Source organism: Vanessa atalanta, chromosome 26 (genome assembly GCF_905147765.1).
Source record: "Vanessa atalanta chromosome 26, ilVanAtal1.2, whole genome shotgun sequence".
In the NCBI taxonomy this organism is placed as follows: domain Eukaryota; kingdom Metazoa; phylum Arthropoda; class Insecta; order Lepidoptera; family Nymphalidae; genus Vanessa; species Vanessa atalanta.
Window position 1 is genome coordinate 2,650,614 of NC_061896.1, and position 25,094 is coordinate 2,675,707.

Sequence of the window (25,094 nt, forward strand, 5' to 3'; positions counted from 1 at the left end):
CCATTTCGCGGCACACGAAAAGATTCGTTGAGAACACTGGTGAGAAGGGCATAAATGGCGACTACCAAGGAGATTCTGAACTACAAACTGAAACTGCCATACATAGTAGAGACGATTCCATAGCAAACTGGCCGAATACCATCCAGAACGGCCGAGGGGGTTGGTGACCACTAACGAAAAAAAACAATACTAATTGAAGATATATTCACCAAACGGACAAAATATTCGCGGAGATACAAGTATACAATAAGATACAATCATTTAAATATTATTCGACTGTGAAATTCAGTCATTTTTCTTTAGTAATTTCACTTCGTAAGCAAACAGTGAAATATATAAATAAATGTCTTCAATAAATCAACTGTAAAATTTTACAGAATACATTAGTTTGTTTCCAGATCTGGGGGTCAACCCGTCAAGATAGTTAATCAAATGATGAAAAAAACATAATACTATTTCACGTAAGTTTCCATTCAAATGTTTTTTATAGTTTTCATTCAAAATTCAACAATAGCTGTAACCTATAAAATAATAATAAGGTACAAAATCGTTTCTAAAGATTTTGAATTCGTGATTAAAGAACATGCTTTAACATAGTAATTGGTGAATCTTTCAATGTTACACTAAAAGTAAATGAAATAATAGAAATATAAAATGATATGACGAACATACATACAAACTATCGCCCTAACCCCAAGATTAATTTTGAAAAATATTTACTTAGTGCCCATCAACATTTGGGCGTTGGTTTGTATGTCATTCATGTTAACATTTTATGAAGTCGATTTAAACTCAAAATATTTTTTTCTTCCGTGGTGTTTTTCAAATATTTTCTTTCATACAAACCTTGTCCAGAAGATTAAAAGTGCTTTGAAATGATTCACGGATAAACATATGTGGTAATTGATTTTAATTTATATAGATATATACATGCAGATCATGTTTATTATTAGTAGACTGATTATAATACCCTTTGACCCAAATATATTATTTGTCATACATAAACTATCACGTGAATTGTCTAGTTTTTTTTGTATTACGGGTTAAAGCAAATACTACCCATCAGATTAATAAGCCACTATTCATTTATTTACAATGAATATTGTTTTTTTTTTATTTTAATAATGCAACTTAGAGGTATAATACTGGAGTCTCACAAGGATTAATTCTTGGTCATTTACTCTTTCTGATATACATAAATGACTTAGTCTGAAAAAGTCAAAAGTCTTAAAGAGAATTATGTCCAATAATGGAATCTACTAATTGAGTGGTTGGCAGCGCAATAAACGCTGACGAACAAATAAAATTAAAGCCGAGTTTAGTTCCCTGGTTGTATAAATAAAATAAAATAATAAAATACTTATACAAGATAGAAAGACCTTTAATAAAGAACGCGGTGAATCTATCTTAAGCAGTCGTTACTATAAAGTAGATTTAATTGAAATTTGTTAAAAAATATAAGCCTAGGCTTTTTCATCAGAGGTCTTAAATTCAGAAAGTGTGTGCACGTGAATGTGAGAAGATAAATAGTTGAAGAAATATATTTATTAGCAATCTGTGCTAAGTGTAGTTAATTATAATTTTGGCCTGCTAATTCAAATAATAAATTTCATATATTGGCAATAACAAAATATAGTCATAAGATGAGTATTGTTTTTCAAGTAAGTTGCAGAACTTCTTAAAATCTTCAAAATTTGGTCAAGTGTGCTTTCATTATTAATCTCGAATCCAAAAATAACATTTGAATGAATAAAGTTTCATTCATAAAATCGCCATTTTGGTATGACGATAAAATTAAACACAGCCATCACGGTCACGAACCGACGCTATGAAATAGGCCAAGGAGAAATTTTGCGCATGTCCGAAAGGATTGATTTTGTCCGTGACGTCACAAAATGTCCGCCGCACCACCGAAACGTTCAGTATAAAAAGTTAAAAAAACAAGAAGCTCCCCTAGTTTCGTCCAAATGGATCGCAGATATACTTAGTTTTTCTAATACTTAGCTGACGAAACAAAAGTTACATTTAGATATTTAAATTATTTCGTGTAGGCAGTTCTTGCGTAGTCGTCGGCTACGTCGAAATGCCACATCGTGTAGTCTTTAAGAATTTTTCCTCTATTCTAGATGCAAGTATGGGTTCCTTGGCGAAGTTCGTGTGTTTATGTAAGTAAAATGAATATTTTTATTTAAAACATTTCAATATAATTTACAGGTGCTTTTATTAAATAATTTTATCATTGTCAAAACAGAAATTATAATTGATGAATAAAAAAATAAATTATCAAAAATACTGTGAATATAAGAAAGGTCATTTAAGTTAAATCTTTTCCTTTATTTTTGTGAATATAAATAACACAAGCACATACTGTATTTAACATATATAAATGTACAGTATTTATGTGTGTCGAAAAGGATTTTTTTATTATTAATTTTATGTACCTTATAGTAGAGGAATAGACTAAGCCAGACTAAGAATAAGCCAGTAACTAAAAATTTTAATTACGTATTTTATATCATAATTTTTTGTTTAAAAATTATAACACAGATTATGATAATAATATTTTTAGGCTCCGATTTTATTAAATAAATTAACTAAATTGCGTTCAAATTGTTTTTTGACACCGTAAATAGAAAAACGAATTTTGATATAAAAAAACATCTTTTTAATATTTTTAATTAATTTATTCTCTCACATGTTTTTATTGTAAAAAGTAAATATGATATCGAATTAGTTTATCGCTTTAAATAATGTCGTTGATGATTACTCGTGGTTTCCTGTAAATTTTACGAACATTGACGTCATGTTCGTAAAGTTTACGGAAACAATAATTGGTTTAAATTTTAAAGGCCTTATAGTTTTTATAGTATCTTGCAATATACTATATTCGCGGGTTCGTTTGTATGGAGACCTCAGGGAATCCTTTGATATTCTAGTAATAAACGAACTATTTATTTATAACCCGATAATAAATAATAGTTTAATGATGATATTATGTTTCATAAAATTCTCACAGATTCCAAGAAGTTCCAAGAAGGTTTTGTTCTTTCATTAATAATAATTTATATTTATACTTTATGTATTTTAATTTAGCTATAATTTTTTTAATATTCTTATACAATTCAACAAGTAATTTTAATTTTTAGTCCGTATATTCATCTCCTTTGCGTGAGAACACACGAAAAAAATAACAAAGAGATTATAATTGAAATAAACATATTTTCTTCTTCTTATTTTCGAATAATTGAAAATGTTATACAATTTCTTTTTGTGTCAAATTAATTTAATTCAAAGTAAAGCTCTTTGTTCGTATGAGATGCAGAGATTAACTGTCAATTGTAACTATTGATTTTTATATTATGGTATAATATACAAACGATCTGCCCCGGCTTTGCATGGCTGCATTTTATTAATAAAGAAAATGAAATGATGTAAATATAATTTATATCTTATAGCACACAGGAATAATATAGCTTTCTACCAGTGTTTTTTTTTTAAACGTATTAGGAGTTTCATATATTACTACATACAAACAAACAAATTTTACCTCTTTATAATATACTCGTATAATAAAGTATATGTCGAAATAACTATTTATTAGATTGGATTTTACGCTAAAACTACGTTCTAATATATTTATTTTATACATACTACGCTAATTTACTATGTGGCAGCAGTACCTAATTAAATGTCATTAGAGTGACAGGTGTCCTTGTTAAAAACAAAATTGTAATTTCAATAAGAAAATACAACAAGACCACAATGATTAGGATTAATAATAAAGGATATTGTACATATAATTACGGATATCAATTAAATTTTTCTACGAATGTTAATACAGTGTATGTTCATTAATAAGTCATGTTTAGATCTTATTATTATTTGTATCGACCTCGGTGTTGTCAGTACCATGTATCTATTTCTCCCACGTACCTGGAAATTTTCGTAAAAGCTGTGTAAAAAGTACCATTTATTATTTGCGTTACCTGGTGGTAGAGCCCTTTGCAAGTCCGTTCGGGTAGGTACCGGTCACTTATCACTTAATCTACCGCCAAGTAGGAATACTTAGTACTTTCGTGTTCGGGTTTGAAGGGCGAATTGAGCAAATTTTACTCGAGCACAAGGGTCAATATCTTGTTCCCAAGATTGGTGGCTCATTGGCGATGTGGGGTTGCTTATACAGTGTCAATTTTTTTGGCAGTTGAACTTATCATCAAGTGGCCCATTACTCAGTCTGCCTACTTATATTACAAAAAAGAAAAAAAAAATGTAATTACAAATTGGATGAAGTTCTGCTATGTTTGTATTCCAATAATGCTGGATGCATTAGAGGAACACGGTATACTAGGTTACGCTTTAAGAATGACTCGTTGGTCTAGCGGCTAAATATAAGACCGCAGAGCTATAGCAGGTTCCGTCACGAAACCCCAGGTCGGGCTGATAAAAAAATATGGGGCTTTTCCATAGAAAATTCTCAGTAACAGCACGGAGTTTGACAGTTTAAAGTATGTACACTTCCATGGCTCGGAGAGCATGCAAGGCCATTGGTGGTGGATTTACCGTACTTTCGGATTATGAGAGCGAGGAATTAAAGAGTGCTTTGTTTGCACACTTGTGCCCTATAATATCGCCCGTATAGTTGGCTGGCGTCTCATGAGATCGGCCGCTGGGGTCGCTTAATCGCTTAGGACGGCATCGTCACACCTCCTCTTAGGAGATGTCTTTTAACCAACAGTTGTATATAAACTAACTATGCTTAACTAACAATTATGATTTTATTTTTAATTTCTATGGATCTTAGCAATCAATTTCAAATTAGACGAAAATATTTTTTTAATAAGATTAATGTTCTAAAAAACCTGGTTTTAAGTCTTTCGAATGCTTCTTGGTCGAAATAGGCATTACATGATCGGTAAAAGGAGACTTAGAAATTATGTCATGTCCGCACAAAGTAGTACTTACTGTATATAAAATACCAAAGCGTGGTGAAGTATGTTCATTGCTTTTGCGTATCTTGTAAACTATTTAAGTAAGCGTTAGTTTAATAAAGATTGACGTGATGTTTGCTAAGCCGCGTCATGAAGCGTGGGTATTCTCTTTAGACCCTTGTCATTGTCAGCCATTTTGGATCCTCGATAGAACAACGTTTGTTTAAGAAAATTAGAGACTTATATTAAATTTCACGATCACTTTTGTCAATATTTATGAACTTTCGGACCACGAGAAAACCTTTTAGTACAGTTTGGTGTTTGATTATATTGATTAATAATCCGATCTTATTTTTATTTATTATGTATGTGTAGTAGTCGGTCACGTACTTAAATATTAACATTTGGTTTGGATGTGGAGTGGTGTGAGGGTAGAATGAAAAATGACTGTCAAAAAATGAAGTTATTAGTATTTAAATAGATCTATTCTCTAGGGAAATTTTCAAAGACAATTGGGTATGTTTTTATGACATGGAAAATAACTTGTACATAAACAATGATAAATTATACGTTACACCTGTAACTGTGAGATGAATATCAATTATTTCATAGGTTAGGTTTTCCTTAACATTTTTTTGGTTGCATTGCCAATGGGAATTCGACTAAAGAAATATAAGAGGATAAATGGGATACGTACTAAACCAATTGGAAGCTTTCTATTTTAAATATAGTAACCATCCAGACAACCGAAATAATTGACAGTTATGTAGTGAAATTCTCAACTTTTGGTTATTTTTAAAGTTGAAAGATGAAAATTAAGCATTTAAAATTAATAACATCTCTAACGTCTAATATTATAATAAATAACGTCAAAATTTTATAGTCCCACGTTGGGCGCCAACTGCCTATTCTACATTAGAAGCCACTTGTTTGAACTTCTTGTATTTTGCTTTTAATTTTATACACAATATATCAAAATTTATGTCTTTTTGTGCAATAGTCAATTGTGTGTTGTTTTATATACGCGAAACACTTCACTCGTTTTAACATTGCATAAATTATATATAGTAAAATATTCACCGTATCGTTAAAACTTTATTAATTTTCTTGCCCCGCGCCCGGCGCCAACTTTTCGCTCGTATGCCACAACTAATACGCAAGATTTCTAGCAACATATTTTTGTACTCTAAAAATAAGTACGTATACATATATATATTTTTGATTAAATGCAAAAATCCTTACGAAAAAAATAAGTATTATAACTTTTTTTTATAAATATTTTCCATCAAATCGAAATTTTACCCGTCATATAAAATTTTACCTGACCACAAAGCATGCTATCATTTTTTAATATATGTAAATTTGGCGTATGGAAAAACAGTGCTTTTAAATCAAACGTTACGACCTTCATGTAAAATTTACACGCTATTCACAGGTGGTTTATAGCATTATTATCTATTTATATATAAAAAAAACAACGTTAACAAGGAATTTGGGGTCAATATTATGTGCATTAAAAGAAGGGGAATATAAACTCTCAAAATTATCATTTCTTATTCAAAGTCGTATTTATACAAAGGCATTAATGTTCGACTGTAACTGGAATAACAACTCAACCACCTGCACATTAGACACGAAGAAGCAATCCCGAAGTGGGCTGACGTCACGATTTTTCACAAATGGGATTAAAGCAAATGATGATGAGTCCACATAAATGGACTATTATATTCCACCATTATAATCTATTCTATTTTACAAATACATCCACATACATATATGTTTCGACCCTGAACTTTTAAATCTAAAATTGCTACATAGACACAGTTTTTTTTTTATTCCACGTTATCGTAAAATCATTCATTATGTCATTACGTATCGTAACAAAAGCTTAGGTACTCTAGTAGGATAATTTTTATTTTATTTAATCTAGTAGAGAAACCTATCCCATCTCTATTCTGCTCTATTCTGATTGGGGGCAGTCGTTAAAAATTGACTTTTTTAGTCAGGGTACGAGGCATATCAAACTAAAATTTGATTTAACATTTTTTTTCTCTTCAAATTATATCGTTTACTATTTTACACCAGCGGCTTTGCTGGCGTTTTAGGGTTTGGTTGTCAGGTATATGGTCTAAAAAAGTTGCCTACGTCCCTCTTTGGAGTTTAAGATTGTTTCATACCAAATTTAATTAAAGTCGGTTTAATAGTTTGGCCGTGAAAAAGCAACAGACAGACAGAGACAGACGTAATTACTTTCGCATTTATAATAGTATTTGGAATATTTATGACAGTATAATCGTAATATTCATCATTTGTTTTACTAATTAGTATGTATATATTTGTATGTAGGTCTGTTAGTGATTCACCTACTCATAGTTTCTGTTAAGTATTCCATTTGAACGCTCAATGACCAGAAAAAAAAATCTTAAGAAAATATCTCGAATAACACTCTAACATTGCCTGCATTGGAACTGCGTTTTATTTTTCCGAACGATAATTCAAAATAAGAGATCTAATCTGTGTAACATTCATGGGGTGTCATTTGTTAGACACATTTCCAAATGCTACGAGTAGTCATTGAAGTTAAACCCTAAGATCCCCAAACTGACAACGTGTGCATTGTTAAGCCTCAGTTTCCGTTTAAAATATTTACTATCGCTCAAACTTTGCCATATCTGATACATTAATAGAACTTTAGAATAAAGTTGGAACTATTCAGACTTGATCTGACCTACATTTTCCGTTTTCATTTTGTTTTATATCTAAATCGAGCACAGTGGAGTTCCGTTAGATTAAACTGATGCTTTGTGATATTCTGTCTTAACTTTAATAACGCTCCAAGCTTTCTATTGAGAGGAAGACATTTCGATAAAACATTGGCGGATCCAGGAAGGTCGTTTGGAAGGGGCTTGGCCCCGCTGAGAGTAGATTGTTTTTTAGCAAAGTTAACAAACAAATAAATTCAGTTTTCTCTTTAGATATTCAGCTTTCTCATTGCATAATTTCCAAAAGTTTTAAGGACATTTTCTACGAGGGCACTGTTATGTTAAAGTTAAAACAATACTTTCTATTTGGGTTCTAGTTTAAAGGATGAGTACGCGAGTGTAACTACAGGCACAAGTCCCCAAGATTAGTGGTGTATTAACAAAGTAAAAGATTGTTAATTTTTATAAATATTTGTTACAGTACCAATGACCAAGCGATCGGTGATCACATACCGTTAGCCAATTTGCCAGTCTGCTCTTAACTTTCAACATTTACCAAAAGTTGTGTTACGTAACGCACTGTATTTTTCGTGGAAAAGTTAAAGTCAATTACGTTTTATTACTAATTGACATCCAGTACTGTAATTTAAATACGGTTCCATTTGAATCCTTATAACATAACCAACCAACACTAATTGGGTCATTTCTGATATGAAATCGCATTTGTAATATGAAGTCCAGACTATTATATTACGAACTCACTACTCCAGTATAGTTGCCTTAAGGAGACTGAATTCTCCCCTTCATTCAAATTAAATGTTAGAAACTTGACCCAGATGTGACCTAACTTGAACACACTTTAAAGTTTCGATTCGATACTCTTAGAAGTTATAAGGTTACTGAGTATAATAGTAGCAGTCTTCAAATTTTCCACTGGAAAATCTTCTTTGAGGAGAAGGTTAGGAGCATATTTCACCACGCTGCTGCCAATGCGGGTTGGTGGATTCATATGTTTCTAAATTTCGTGGAAATTAGACACATGCAGGTTTCCTCACGATGTTTTCCTTCACCGCCGAGCTAGAGATGAATTTTAAACACAAATTAAACCCATGAAAATTTTTGCTCGCTACTGTTTACACAGTTTCAATTGTAAATCTACTCTATTCTACCTCTTTAGTAAAAGAACTAACTTTGAATTGAAGATGGAAAGTCTACCAGATGTTGGATATTCGATGGCAACTAGATATATCATGGACCCTCTTTTTTATTTATTATTTATGGGTTCCACTAGAATTCTCGCGTCAATATTCCCTGAATGGACAATTTGAGACTGGTTCTTTAAAGCTGTTCCAACTTTTTGTTTGAATCAGCTCATTGCAACTATACGGCATTGATTGGTAGTCTTGGTAGGTTCATTTTAGAGGACAGGAAATAAATTTAAACGAGTACTTGAAACTCTCATAATTAATAGGTTTTGAAATATGTTAAATAATAGTTGAATTAAAATCATTTGATATGGGTTATTGACGGGAATATCTTGTACGTAACAAGGGGGACACACTGACTGGGATTAGCCAGTTGAGCGGGACACTTCTCGACGACTTAAAACTTTGAAATGAGGTAGCGATGATTTTAAAATTGTATTATCTTGGAAAGTTTTTACATTTAGGGGCAGAAGGCGAACTCGAGAGAAAATCCATGTTGGTTGGAAAATGCGAACATTTTTATTAGGATTTGTCTCCACCTAGATTGTACTTATACAGTATTTTCTACCAGACTTTATTAACTATGTATAGATTGTATAGATGATAAAAAGCGTGGACCTAATACTTGTTGATTTTCAGGCAGGATATTTTTTTTTTTAAAGAATACTAGCAATTACTAATATTCCTGTTTACCCCTCCTTTTAAGCTTGTCACTTGTGTTAGGTGTGGGGACGACAATAGCCCAAGGGATCAAGATCGGTTGATTGGCATTACTTTTCATTTCTAATGTTGGAAAAGAATTTCTGAGTTATGATCTACATTCCGAACCTGTATATACTGTAGTAAGTTATTTTGACCTATCTTGTAGATTTAAACCAACGTTTGCAGTGTAAGTGCAAAAATGTTTTTATTTACGACATAACATTAGAAACCTCTAAATGATCAATGTCTCTCGACTATATTATGCATGTATTATACATATAAACCTATTGAATCACTCTATCTATAAAGCCGTATCAAAATCCGTTGTGCAGTTTTAAAGATAAATGGGAAGCGTATTTGTTTTTATACTACTATGTATTGATAACGCAACTAGTAAAACTGTTTGTATATTCGTTTCGTATTTAAAATTGCGAACAAATGAAGTGACGTTTAATGTTAATGTTAATATACTTTATTGTACACCACAAACAAAAATACAGAAATCTTAGGATTAAACTAAGAAAAAAAAACAAAACTAGAAATAATGCTCAAAACAAAAATATAACCAATTATTTTATGTGTGTACAATGGGCGGACTTATGTCTAATAATCTGAGAGAGATTTTTTAAAACCATCGGAGTAGGCATTAGTTTAGGTAGGTTAGTTTAAGATTTACGCTCAATTTATTTAAAAAAAAAAAACAAATTTAATATTATATTTCTTAAGTACCTAACTTTTATAACTAGTTTAATATATTTGTGATTTTTTATTCATTTATCTGTGGAACATCATAAATAAATAACTTAATAACTGACATTTACAAATGTCTACGTGGGATTGCCGTTTGCGTGGAGAAACCTTTAAACTATATACATATAATTATAACAGTAAATCGTAACATTTTTTTAGTGTGAGTGAGCCAGTGTAACTACAGGCACAAGGGATATAACATCTTAGTTACCAAAGTTGGGTTAGTGTATTTAGTCATTGGCAATGTAAGGAATGGTCGAAGGAATTTCATACAGCGCTATTGTCAATGGGCGATGGTGATCACTTACCATCAGGTGGCCCATTTGCTCCTCCGCCTACCTATATCATAAAAAAAATCATTATTTGTAAAGCTACTCAGTTATATTTCACATAATGACAATGAAAGAATAAACTAATTTTATATTAAAAATAAAAATTATGCGACTGCCCTGAATGAATTAAAAGCCGTGTTAATCGGGACGATGTAAGGAGTCTAACGATTTCAGACATTTAAAAGTTATGTTAGAGTGAATTTAGAAACTCATATACGTAAATGACACACTTATGATAATGAACCCTGAAATATCAACTTATATAACGTGAAATTTTAAAAGAATCCCACAACTGCTCTTTCAAACTTCGGAATGTTTTATTGATTAGCCCAATTAATTTATTTAATTGATATTTAATAATGAAAATAAGTGACCTATAGGAGTACGGGTTCATTGACTCCTGCAGTTGCGTATTCCCACGTCTATTTAAGTAGCACGATTATTTCGATAAATATATGTTTTTTATGTAATTACGAACTTTGCTCTACTTTGATATTTTCGTCTTTTAAACTACATATATATATATATATATATATATATATATATATATATATATATTTAAAAAGCACATTTTAAAGTTTAATTAGAATTATCATAATAAAGTTCGCTTTAAGATTTGTCACGGAACATTTGTAATACTTTCAGGATTCGGGTCCTTAAATCACCGAATCCACTGGTTGTTGTCGTATCTTGTTGCATTCAAATGATCATAAAAGAAGCAAAAAAAAAAAAAAATTGTCAATGGCGAACTTATTAGTAATAGGAGATGTTTTCCAATCAATCTTTGAAGTATTACGAGGAGAATAAATCAAAATGGTAGATAAAAGTAAATCAAATCGAAGTAATATCAAATCTAAAACAATTACAAAAAAAAAACGAAACACAGAAAAGAACGTCTTTCCAAAAAGTCCAAATCACTTATGTAGGTACTTATTTTATTTTAATTTATTTATTTAATTAGGTTTGCTAGCAGTTGTTACATTTTGATGATACAATTTATTAATTTACTTATGGTTTTATCACTGAATATTTGAAAAATCTGGTGATTTAGTAATTCAGGAGAGATAGTCTAAGCTTAATATTAACCCAGTCGGTTAGGCGTATATAGAGTATACGTATATACTCTAGTAAGTCTTTTGGCGTCCACGTTATGTGGCTAAGCCAAGGCGGCTTTCTGTAATCTTTCGTAGCATATATAAAAGCTTTCCGTGGCATACAGCGAGGCTCTGCGGATGTACGTGTTACGTACGCTTCGGTAACACAAGTTACTGCAACATTTTCATTTCGGTTAAAATCTGACCACATTTTGCTATCTAGCGAAGCCTCTAAGCGTAGAGAATATTTTACAAATTGCATCGCTGAAATAAAGGCAATTACTATTTAAACCATTTTCAATCGGTATATTATTGTTTCAAACCTCTGGTGTTGTTAGAGTTATAAATATAGTCTATTCCGATCGAAGAAGGAATGAAGATACACAAACGTTAGTTTTACGTACCCCATGCAATTTACTTATTAGTACTTAGCTGGATTGTGCAATACTAACAATAATTTTTACTACTTATATCCACTTGCATTTTCGCCGACGAAACGCAATTTTTGCATGAATGACTCACTCTTGGTGTTAAACATGTGATGATTCGGTGGTACCTAACAAGACTTACACAAGCCGTATGGCTTATTAAGAACAAATAGAAAAAAAAATACGTAAGAAATTTTAAAAAGAACGTCATTGAAATCTACAAATTCGATATTTAAAATATTTGTTCTAGATTTGAATTCTTCGCACGTGACCATTTCACAGTGAATGCATATAATCTTGTCTCGGCTTCGTATGTATTATATTTTTCCACTCGCGAATCTAAATGGATGTAGTGATGTTCATCGGGTTATGCAGTATCGATAATAATAGATTTAGTTTAGTAATTTATTTTTAGTTCGACTTAAAGGAACTGTAATTAGGGTTTTTTTTATACGGTATTTAAGTTTGAGCTCTCGATCACATTTGAAGTGTTATTTTACTCGTTGAATTGACGTCAAGCTTGAAATGTAGATCAGAGAGGTATCGACACGAAGCTCAGCATTAATTCCATATATTTTTATCAGATATATATTCTGATGCTAAGTTTGAGGCTTACACAACGAAAGCTTCAAGAGATTAGTTGATTTTTATTTCTTCATCAGTATGTAAATTTAGTCATCTGTATTTAGGGGGTAATCTCCTAAACTAATGATTAAATTCTAAATTTTCTTCATTGCTAGAAAGTAACATTACTACTGGGTGCTAAAGCGCGTTAATTATATTTATAACGTATAATTTTTTATTAATAAACTGCACCCAAGCCGAATGGGATCTAGTTTATTCATAATGACACACATATATGAATCAGATAAGAAAATGGACCGAGATGAAAGGCCTCCTCTACTTTTAAGGTCAAAGTTTTGGACCTTTTTCCACCACAGTGCTCGAATGCCTGATCGTTGGTATACATGTGGCAGAATTTAATCGAATGTATGTAAGCTTATATACGACATTTATTATTCACCGTTGAGTACGAATGTGAATGATGAAGTATTAAAATAAAATTAAATCACGGATTCACACACAGTCCTGTTTGCAGGGATTTAAAACGAGTTTTATGGTCCAGTGGGGCCTCGGCTCTGATTTAATTACAGATGTGAATAATTGAATAACCTAAACCCATTCATGTCAACATATTGAGAATTTAAAAAATGAATATTTTTTTTTAAACGGAGATGAATGTTGCCCATGTCGCTGAAAGACAAAGATCATATTATTCGTAATGTTTTCCTTTTTGTCAAGCTATCGTTTCAAAAAGTATTTATTTTGTTTTGAGATATGTAATCTCTTTTTACTCATTATATAATTAAGCTATCCTTTCCACCGGTGCAAAGTTAACTTAAAATATTTAGGTTTTTCTTCGATAGTAAATTGAGTCTTAGACAAAAAAGGAATTTTTGTTCGGCACAGCTTATTTGAAGCAATAACTTCATTTGAAAAAAAAAACTCTTATCTCTTTCCAAATCAAAAGGAATATAGTTAGTATAATAGAGACGAAACGAGCTAGTAATTACGTCGGATAAGCTAAGTGATAGATTTAATAAAAAGATAAAATAAGATTCACGATTTCACTTGAATAAACTTCCAACTCCGAAATCATGAACGATTACAATGACAGTATGAAAAAATGCATAAGAGTCTGAAACATAAAATACTAATTCACATACAATATACTTTACTTTATATTTTATTGTACGCCAAAAAGAGAAAATAAAACATGGATACAGCCTAAATAAAAGAGGCGTACAATTTTGATAACCTTATCGCTACACAGCGTTCTCTTCCAGGCAAACAACGGTGTAGGTTAGGATAGCTCATAGAATATGAGATGGGTGGTGCTGCAATAATAAATAAAATAAATTTAATCTATAGTAAATCAATAGTTACTGTAAAAGACAGAGCTATAATAAATAATCTCATAATTTATTAACTCTAGTAGGATGATAATGTTACCAACATTGGTTTTGTATTATTTCACCGGTAGTGATTTGTTTGTGAAGGTTTATCGATATGTCCAATCATATAAAAGCACATCACTAACCAAATTAGGTCGTTTATTGTGCGCTACGTGCAAGAGACACGCCAATGCGATGTTAAGATTGCGCCTATACAAATGTTTTAAGAAATATTATACGAAAAGTGTTTAAAAAATTCATTCATACACATAGTTTATTTTTTATAATCGCATATTTAAAATTCTAAATGATTCTTCAAATTGTAGCCTTTTTTCATATTTTGACTTTCTACATTATAGTACCAATACATATTTATTTCATTAAACGCTTTATGGGAAACTGTGACTGTGAAGTGAATAAAAATAATACTTTACGTAGTCGTACATTAAAAATGATGGTAACCGAAAAAAAGTGTCAAGTGAATTCGAAGCGTTAACGGGAATGTTTAAAGTTAATGATAAATTGTAAATGTTCCGAAATAAAACGGTTTTGAACATATGTGGTCTGTGTTGGCAGTCTTGGTGGTATGTTCGGTGCAGAGTCTTCAACTAGAGAGCCAGGCTTCGACGAGAAGACCGCGAGTCACCAAGTACAGCAAAACGACCGTTGTGCCTGGAGGATCGACGGTGAGTTTTAACGTTTATATTTATAATCTAAAAATTAAAAAAAATAGATTTTAAAAGAAAAAAAAATGTCTTTTAAAATAAACTTATATAATGACAAGGTAATAATAATTACAGAAATAAGGAATGCACTAGAATCGAATTTAGCCCATTACTCCCACTGGCCTCTCTATTTTGTTGTGTTATGTATTATATTATCATTGTTTTGATAACTAAATCGTAATAATAAGGCGTTTAGCCTAAAAAATTTAGTAGAAAGACATTGTTTATTATCTTTTTTAAATACAAATCTGTACAACTATGTTCTATTATTTACAAATTCTATACAGGTGCATTTTGATTAAATGCATTGTACTACGAATATGCCCCTGACATGGATGTCAGGGGCATATTCGTAGATTCTATTCAGGGGCATTTCGTTGTCCCCTGTTATGTAACATGTAGGTAACGTCAATCTTTTAGGGTTGACATATTGTATGATTAAATACTTACGGCATATACATATTATGTATACTTTTATAACAGTATTATTAATGTTACTTTACTTGTGACTAAGAAGGCCATTACGTAAACATCTAGGAAATTGATTTAAAATTAGTACGGATGTAAAATAGTAATCGTGAATTCACCGAGACTATACTGAAGCCAGGAGTGAAACATGTGGCTGCTAAAGCCCCTGCTTTCGGCCTTTTCTATTTTGTTTTAAAGTCCTATTAGTTTATTTTTGTCAATTGTGTTTCGGTGATGTTCAGACATGTCAGTATAGGTTATTATTAATTTACTTTATTGTACACCACAAACGTAATACACAGAAATCTTAGGAATATAACAATAATGATTTGTTGCACAGCGGGCGGAGTTATGGCTAATTAGCCATCTATATATAGTTTAAATAAGCCTTTTTTTATAATGACAAACTGAAAGAATTGCTTATGCAGTGCGTTTCGGAGAGTGTTTTAATTTATAATATTAATATATACGTGACAAGCGTGAATTTCATGTGCTTGCAATACAAAACTTCTAGAAAGTTCTGGAACATTATGTTGTAGGTAGATGTGAGCAGCGCTAATTCCAAGTAAGCCAACTACAATTGTCGGTTCTCATATAACATTACGTAGGTATATCCGATAGAGCTAAGAACATAACCGGATTACCGGTTAACCAGATAAAATATTGTTAAGATAATTTCCATAATTGTTAATTAGCTCGAAATTATAATATGGTTAAGCTGTTCTCATTGTCTTATGTAGGTTTTTAAATTGAGAAATATGACAAATGTTTGTTTAATAAATGAAATAATCTTGGAATTTGCAGGAGACTCATATTTTTTTTTTGCGAGAGCTCAGAACTGTTTTGTCTTTAATTTCGTCCAATCAAACAGTTCAAAGCGAGATGTGGTTACATGTTGTGTCGCAGTGAAAATATATTGTTTTGTGATTGCTGTCTAAGCCACGATTGGTACTGGACTGGGACTGGTGACCTGGTGTTGAAAAAAAAACTTGCTTGATTAGTTTATGTGTTATAATTTTTTTTAATTAGCATTAGCAACCTGTAAATTTCCCACTGCTGGGCTAAAGGCCTCCTTTCCTTTTGAGGAGATGGTTTGGAGCATATTCCACCAAGCTGCTCCAATGCGGGTTGGCGGAATACACATGTGGCAGAATTTCGTTGAAATTAGACACATACAGCTTTCTTCACGATGTTTTCCTTCACCGCCGAGCACGAGAAGAATTATAAACACAAACTAAGCACATGAAAATTCAGTGGTGCCTCCCTGGGTTTGAACTCGAAATCATCGGTTAAGATGCACGCGTTCTAACCACTGGGGATGGCCCAGTTTCATTCGACTCATTTTTTTTAATAAACAAATAAAAATATAAAATAGAAGGCAATTAATATGTATAAAATATTTTTTAGGAACCAGCAACAGAACGCAGTTTGATGACAGCAACATATCGCCTGTATGGAGGCGGTGGTGAAACTTGCATCCTATTCACCGTTGACGCTCTACTCGATATATCATACGTAACGAAACTAAATGAACGAGCCGTAAGTTATTATTTTTTATAAATAAATAGCATTTAGACCAAACAATAAACGACGTCATACATTTCATAAAATTCTTATGTATGCAAAACAACTTCGATATTATGTTACTATCCCACCTGATGGTAAGTGGTCATCGTCGTCTTTCGTTATATTCGATGTCACAATTTAAGTTGTAGTTGTAATATTTTCATTAATTAGAATACAAGAATTTGTACTATAAAAAATATTAACAATTCCTTTAATTTTATATGACATAGGTAGGCGGACGAGCGAATAGGCCCCCTGATGGTAAGTGGTCACCACGGCCCATGGGCAATGGCACTGATAGAAATATTAACCAGTTCTTACCAACGCTGGGAACTAAGATGTTATGTCCCTGTGCCTGTAATTACTCTGGCTCACTCACTCTTCGGCCTACTGCTGCTTATGCCGATATGATTGCGCAAGCTCCACTATAAAAATAAAATAATAATCAATTGGGCACCACCTAGAACTTGCTATACCACGCTGTGCACATTAATATAAGTTATTCTTTACGTGCAGTTTCAACTAAAACTTTTTTGATTACTTCTAAGAATATTCCGTTTATTTTAGCGATGCCGAAAACTTTCACACTCAACTTGATGTACAAATTAACCAACCATAAATTAGTTTATTGGAAAGTTTGTTTTCATTAGTTCAGTGTAAATAAAACTTTTTGGATAGAAATGCTGCAGTAAAAAACAAACATCTAATGGTCGTTTTAAACGTTTATTTACCTACACACAATTATTCCCTTGTATATTAGAAAAATGCTAAGTATGCCCTCCATGGCCTTGTTCAGAAAATAGCCTTAATGAGATATGCAAATAAGAAATTTAAATATGTGAGTACAAGGCTGCGATATACGTATATTATTCAGACTTTTTTTAATAAAAAAATAAAACTCTTTTAAAAACTATAAGTAAACTTAAAAAAAGGACGTTATACAAAGTATACATTACAGCAGCGTTATTACGTAAGAATTGTATGAACTAGTTTCGTTCATTCGTGAAATATTGAAAACCGATTCAAAGTGATACGCTATGTTTATGTGTATACCCTTTATATTTGTCATATATATTTATTTACCTTTATTACATAAAAATTACACTAAAAATTACTTACTTTAGAAATCATCATTCCTCACGGTCATTTCGTGAGGAATGATCACAAGAATACTAGCAACATTACGCCGTTAAAAAGCACTTCCCATCCTCTGGGCACACGACAAAATGTTAATGAAATTAGAGAATTAAATGTTATGATTTTTTTATCAAATTCTGACAGGTGATATTGTAGTTCTAAAGTGTGAGTAAAAAACACAGAGCATTTACTAGTCTCGATTTCTCATAATCCGATACATCTGTACAATATTAAGTAGGATATATAGTTAGTAGGTGTTACCCATTTCTTATAAGTGAAGTCTAAATAAGTAAATTAACTATCCGTAAACGTCTCGCTGCTGCTAATTCCACCACGCTGCTCTAATACGGGTTGCTTATTAGTGTAAATTTATAATTTTGTTACAGGATGCAAACACTTTTGTCCCTAACAATGCCAACGTGGCCGGGGCTTGCAAGGAAAGTGATTTGGAGACGCTGGTCCTTTCTTTCAAGGAGTTTTCGTTAGAAATGGTCTTCGCTAAGGTAATATTCAACAATGATCTCTTCTAGTCTATCCTTCAACTAATTTATATGGTTCAAATGACCAAAATTCAACAACAAACAACATTGCTTTTAAATTAAGTATAAATAATAAATAGGCAAAGACAAAAAAGTGGCAGATTCTTTTCTCTTTTCTTTTTCTTCAGATTCTTTCATTTGTTTGGTAGCTATGAGATTTAGTATTGTAAAAAAATTTACGAAACATGAAAATTCATATGTTTTCTCAAATTTTCAATAATGATTATTGTCGACCTCAGTATTAGTAAAACAGTATTAGTATTAGTGAAAAAAATTAACTATTAAAACATAAATTGTTATTTATTTTTAACACCTCAGCGCAGAAAGCGTTGAGTAAGGATAAGTTTGAAGTTTGCCTGTGTTTGGCATCGTATAATGCCTTCACTTAGGCCCTTAACGACCGATGCGATGTATTTTTTTATTCGGAAACTAGTTTCATTGGATAGGTCTTAGCTTCTTTTGACGGAATCAGTTCAGTCGCTTCAAGTTCCTTAAAGTTAGGACTAAATATTGTGGTATTTAAATAAAAAATTATAAATTAAATAGGTATTGTTGTTGATAATTTCAGACACCAGGCGGTGAGCGTTGGTACGCGGACAGCGTTCGACTAACATACAATTCTAGTGCAAGAATACTGGAGCATGCAGCAAAACAAGGCCGAAGAGTTACCCTCACTACTGGACCTAGGGCTCTTTTGTTCCCTACACCGGTTGGCAAATCCTTCTCGTGTCCCGAGGAAACTGTAATTGATTTAGCTGAAGAAGAACCTAGGTAAGTTAATAAAAAAATCCCAGTAATTGCGGCAGACACAACTTACATATGGTACTTTTGTTATTTATTATTTATTGAAAATATAAATATAATTAATTTAGTAAACGTCAATATTATTTAATAAAATTAGTAAAATTATTTTGATAGGTAACATTTTTAGTAATACATATGTGTATTGTTCGATAAGTTTATTGTTTTAACTTAATCCGCTTTGTTAATGACATTCAGTAATTAGGATTTTAGTGTAAATAAGGCTATTTATTAATGAAGTTTGTTTGTCATACGTACATAAAAATGTATATTTTCCTTCTAGCAACCCAACACTTGCGCATCGAGCTAAGTTATACCTCCGTCAAATGCGCTTGCAAGCGTTTATGTTTAAACGCGACGGTGAATTCGGACCACCATGGCATTGCTCTGACTCCGCGCGCGCTCGTTCTGAAACCGCCCCCGTCGCTGTGGGGGCAGCACTGGCTATTGCTACCGCAGGCACCTTGGTAGGTTACGCCATCTGGCGTTATTTGAAAGTAAAGAAGGTTCAATACGACACGATGGAATGAAGAGGTTAGACGTTCTGAACTTGAATTGATGACGTTATGATTAGTGTTAGTATTTGTCAATGATTTGTCGATACTTTTATTTCTATCTTAAATTTAATGTTTTACTTTATAACGTTCTTAATTAAACTTGTCAGAACCATGAAGTGCTGTTCGTATTGTATAATGCATTTTTAAAAGTTGTCGATAATTTTAATTTAAGCAATTAGATATAATCTACAAGCATAATCAGTAAATATATTATGTTATTGTGCGTTAATTTAAGCATGCGTTAACATATCACGAGTTTTTTTTGCTATAAAACTTTTTTAAATAGTTAAGATTTATTAATAGTCATGGGAAAAAGCAACAATTAATTTTACTGCGAATAATTGTCTGTTTTGTAAATTTTAATAGCATTTTACGGTCTAATAAGAATTCAGTTTTTTTTTAAGTAAATAAGAATTATAGAATTAAGGCATGGACACTAATTATAATGTCATTTAAAATATTTACTTCACAATAGTATTTTACGACACAATTTTTTTCATTGTACTTTAAAAAAAAATACTGTGCCTAGTGCCAAAAGGCCCAATGTCCTTACTTTTAGATAATTCGAATAGAAACAGTGAATATAATATGTTGGTAGTATTATATAACATCTATGGATAAAGATAATTTCGGGTTCAGTCTGACAAAGCAAGCATTATAAAATTTTCAATTGTTTAATTTGTGTTTAAAATTAATCTTTTGCTCAAGCGTAAAGGAAAATGAGTGAGAAAATCTACATGTTTCAATGAAATTCTGATAAGTATCTCAAGCATTGGAGCGGCGTGGTGGCATTAGCTTCATGCTTCTTCTCATAGGAAGGTAAATTTTCCACATTTACATTACTTGAACTTTAGTAACATTTCGTTTATGCTGTTTTGGGCATACTTTTTGAAAAGTTTGGCAAATGTTCAATCTTTGCTTACATTTTACTCAAAAACGTGGCTTTGCCCTTTTTGCACGAGGCTACAGAATATTTATTATACAAAAATGTTATTAAAGATTGCTTACGAAAGTTCAGAACGCCGGTTAAGTATAAGAGGATAAATAAAAAAAAATGCCAATTTCTAGATAACGCAGTAGTCCCAAAACGTTGTTAAATTTAAAGTACACATCACTTAGATCGAAAAAAAAAACTATTACTAACTTACTTGTTAAGGAACGGAAATAATTCGAAACTATTAATACTTACTTAAAAAGTAGTTACGGTAGCTTCATACAGTATATGATAAGCCGTATTTATACCACACATAGACACAAATACACTCTGAATGAATAAGCCGGTGTAATTACAAGCACAACTGTGACGTCATAGATCTCGTTCGTGGTGTATCGCTATCGAATGATTAAACTTTTTACCGTGCTAATAACTTTATTGCCAAAGGTGACATATCAGGAAGCACAGTAACTGTCATAAAACAAAAACATATGTCATACACTAATATTCTATTTTTAAAATGCATTTTAAAAATAGAAAAAAAATATATTTAAAATAAATATGTTCTTTAGTAGCCGTCACTTATTGTTTAATTATTATCGTATATTGTATGAATTACTTTATTCAAGAGCGATAGTGATGTGTTTGTAATATCGATAGTGTTGAATCGATGAATAGTTAGTGTTGTTACAATAGTGTTTGAAAATGTATATAAGCTGAAATGAAAATATATCTTTGTGAAGTAATTCTATTCTAAAAATTATAGAGGATCTGTTGAAGTCGATTACGATGAGAGATTTCATCGAGTTTGTAAAGCGTATCGAGATGTAACTGTTTACTGTTGTTGAAGGTTGATAACTATGTATAAAAAATGTATTTAATCCTCATAATATTCCCAGTAATCCCTAGGCTAGAACCATTTCTGTAAGATTTCGGTATTAACCGGTACTAGCCGGTATGAACCGGTATAAGCCGATATAAATCAGTAAATGAGAAAGAATGTGGTAATGGGAAATGTGTTTTAATATTCATTATAATTCGTATTCGCATTATTAAAATCGTTAACTAATCATAACATATCAGATGATAATAAAATATAATTTATTGACAATTATTTACATGTAATTATATGAATATTTATATGTAATTATATGGGAGAGGTAAATATAATTTATTTTTAAAATTGTTTGCGGTATAGCGGACATATTGATATTACGTGTACAAGCAATAAGTAATTTTTTATTCGTCGCCGTCGTTACGACAATTATGGCTGAATTCGATGTTGTATTGTGCGCAAACTTGGTCTCACTAGTGTTTTTTTATAAGCATCCGTCACACGCGTTTTTCAGGATGAAAATTATATTAACTAAAACTATTTTAATCATTTTATAAATAATACAATATATCAGTCTAAACAAACATAATAAAATATAATATCTTATTAGTTTTTTTTATGGTAATTTCGTTTCACATTTTATTAAAAGCTTTATAATAGAGAGAGATTATCTATGAATAATTGTTTGACAGTTAAAGATTTTTTTATCTGTTATTACTATATTGTGTATGACATAATTATTGTACAATAAACACTTCGGACATTTATACTTCTGATTATTGTATTTTCTGAATAAATTTACTCGAGATAATATTAAATTAATAAAATTCTGCTCTTATAAAAATCTATCTACCTCTTAAGACTTCCATTTAATTTATAAAAGAAATTTTCCTATTAAAAATTGAACCGCTGTCTTCGCATCGTTTTCGCTTTTTTTGAAAAAAAAAAAAGTGTTGTTAAGGTTCGTATTTTTTAAACAATGCTTGTCAACTTTTTGCGAATGTCTAATCACATATGAGTGAAAGAGATAACCAAACAATAGCTAAAACACGTTTTATAAGTAAGGCTGTTATTATTTTTGATGTGTAACATCTTCTCTCGATGTTCTTCAATCTGTGGGAGTGTTTGCGTGTGGGACGGAAATGTGTAACAGGAAGTCGGAGAGGTGCGCGTTATTTGATTTGATGTCAGATGTTACTCTTTATATGCGACTATATTAAAACACACTCGTTTTTTTATTATTATATTAAAATTGTTTATTTGTCTTCTTATCGATAAAGAAAACGTTTGATTATATTAAAAAAAATATTTTATAACTATTAGCTATTCAAAATAAGTTTTATTTTTAAATATATAAAAACACTAGTGTCCAAGTTTTGCTAGTTAAGTAACAATTGTGAGTTAATGCTTACAAGGGTCAAATGGCTTTCTATTCGTTTTAAATATATATAATACTCATCAATTAATATTACATATCGTTTAAGTAATATAAGTTAAGCGTGTGACATGCGAGATGTGATCGTCATTTTTTAAAAATAAGTAAATTTCTTAATGTTATTCTGTAATGCTACTGCTACATCTGCGCTAATATAATTGCTTATATTGTTTACAAGCTGTCTTAAAAATGATTGCTTCAAAACCATTACATACATTGGAGTATTACGGTGTCAAAAGTGATATCTTCATTACTAGTATGTGGTATGTATTGCATTTAAAATTAGAACATTGTGGTTAAGACTTAGCGCATAATTTAACGCACAAAAATTTCTGATGTATCGATAAAACCAACTGATTGATATATTTGATATCATGAGTAATATCGTGTAAAAACCTTATAAATGTGGCTACATTTGCATATTAATTTAAAGTCACATATGTGGCAGTAGCATAAAAAACAAAATTAACTCGATGCTAAACACTATCACCAAATATTTTAACCGACTTAGTGATGCGCTAGCCCGATGCGTTTATATAAATGTTTTTTATAATAAAATTAATGTAGTCAGCGTCACATATCATTTTATGACGTTTCACGATCGTCTTCTACGTCGAGTATCGAGTTTGTTCTCACAGAATAGCTTTTACATTAACATTTTTAAATTAACATTTGAATTTAGATTAAGTTAATATCTCTGTCCTTGCTTCCGCTGTATATATTGGCTATGTTTTTGCCGAGTGATATTAAAATGTCATTTCAATCAATTTTTTAAACGTGTGTACTTGAATTTTTCGATACATTTATTATTGTAATGCTTTATTTGTCTAATGTAAATATTTCTTGTTGGATCGTGCCACTGAAGTCCGGTATTCACCAAAGCGAAAAGGACTGAAAAGGGGAGTCTATGATGACTGATTTCTGAAGTCTGAAGCATATCTCCTCTGCTTCCATACAGCTTTGGTGGAAGCCGGGCTAATTTTTTCAAATGAAATTCTCGCACCGTCGTTTCTTATCGAAATCTAATAAAATAATTCGTATTTATTTTCGAATACTTAATAAAATATTTCTGACAAGTTTTCTATTTGAATATATCGATCTATTTTCCTAATACTTTGTATTGAATGCCCCGTAGTTTGTTTTTGTCCGTAAAGTTTTTCGTAGTTTAAATTATATATCGGTGCATTTAATTAAACGATAACGTTGTATTAAAATATTGTATGCCATACGATTTGTCTTCCAGTAATATCTTGTAATAATAGCGTAAAGTATTGTAGCTTATTATATACATAATGATTGTGTAAAAGTGGTGTCGTTACGGGCAACGGAAGTGCTATACTCTGTACATGATAGCTCGATAATTTTGACAGATGTAAATATTTCTGATCGACATAACTTTGCAATGACGAACATATTATTTTCCTAATTTAATGATTTTTAAAACTGTGAAAATATTTAAAAAAATACTTATAATACAAAAGTTCCTAAAGATTCAAGCGTTATCCGAAAATTTTAAGAAATAGAAACAAGGTCGGACGGTAGGGACGCGAATTACAGGCTACTTTTATATTTTATTTATTAACTGCTACAAAAATCCTTATTAAAGATCATTGTTGAGTTATTGTTACGAACGGGGGTCCTTTTAGTTGGGGTCTCTTTGGCTTGTGGTTGGGATATCTTTAGCTGGTATAATACTTTTCAGAAAAATAAGTTAAAAAAAGTTAAATTCTAATTTGAATTACGCATTCCATCGTTCCATCGACTGTTATACATTTTGTATTTTCTGTTTCTCATCACTAGCCCGTCTGTCAAAAAGAACAAGCTAACTTGAACAGGGTATAAAACGATAGCTTCATTTCATGGCATCAGCCAATGACAAGGGAAATACGTATCAAGGATAATTAACAGAAACACCAATATTGATTGTTATTCAATTTTAGTAGCAGACGTAACGCGCACCACTGATTAATTCTTAAGTGACATATCTCAAATTATTGTAAT

General features: G+C 31.3%; 1 protein-coding gene across 1 annotated transcript; it reads left to right on the forward strand.

The window, feature by feature from the left end:
• The first annotated feature begins 1,916 nt into the window (after positions 1 to 1,916).
• On the forward strand, positions 1,917 to 22,253 carry LOC125074014 (lysosome-associated membrane glycoprotein 1). Its single transcript, XM_047685181.1, has 6 exons — positions 1,917 to 2,165; positions 14,673 to 14,782; positions 16,697 to 16,828; positions 18,379 to 18,495; positions 19,100 to 19,302; positions 19,616 to 22,253. The coding sequence occupies exons 1-6, from the start codon at positions 2,084 to 2,086 to the stop codon at positions 19,860 to 19,862; spliced, it is 891 nt and encodes a 296-aa protein (XP_047541137.1). The 5' UTR covers positions 1,917 to 2,083; the 3' UTR covers positions 19,863 to 22,253.
• Positions 22,254 to 25,094: the final 2,841 nt, after the last annotated feature.

Excerpts from the sequence above, each read along its gene's own strand:
- LOC125074014 (XM_047685181.1), top strand. The coding sequence starts at position 2,084 with ATGCCACATCGTGTAGTCTTTAAGAATTTTTCCTCTATTCTAGATGCA. Across the intron at positions 14,783-16,696 it reads TTGTGCCTGGAGGATCGACG|GAACCAGCAACAGAACGCAG; the intron begins GTGAGTTTTAAC and ends AATATTTTTTAG. Across the intron at positions 18,496-19,099 it reads TAGAAATGGTCTTCGCTAAG|ACACCAGGCGGTGAGCGTTG; the intron begins GTAATATTCAAC and ends TGATAATTTCAG.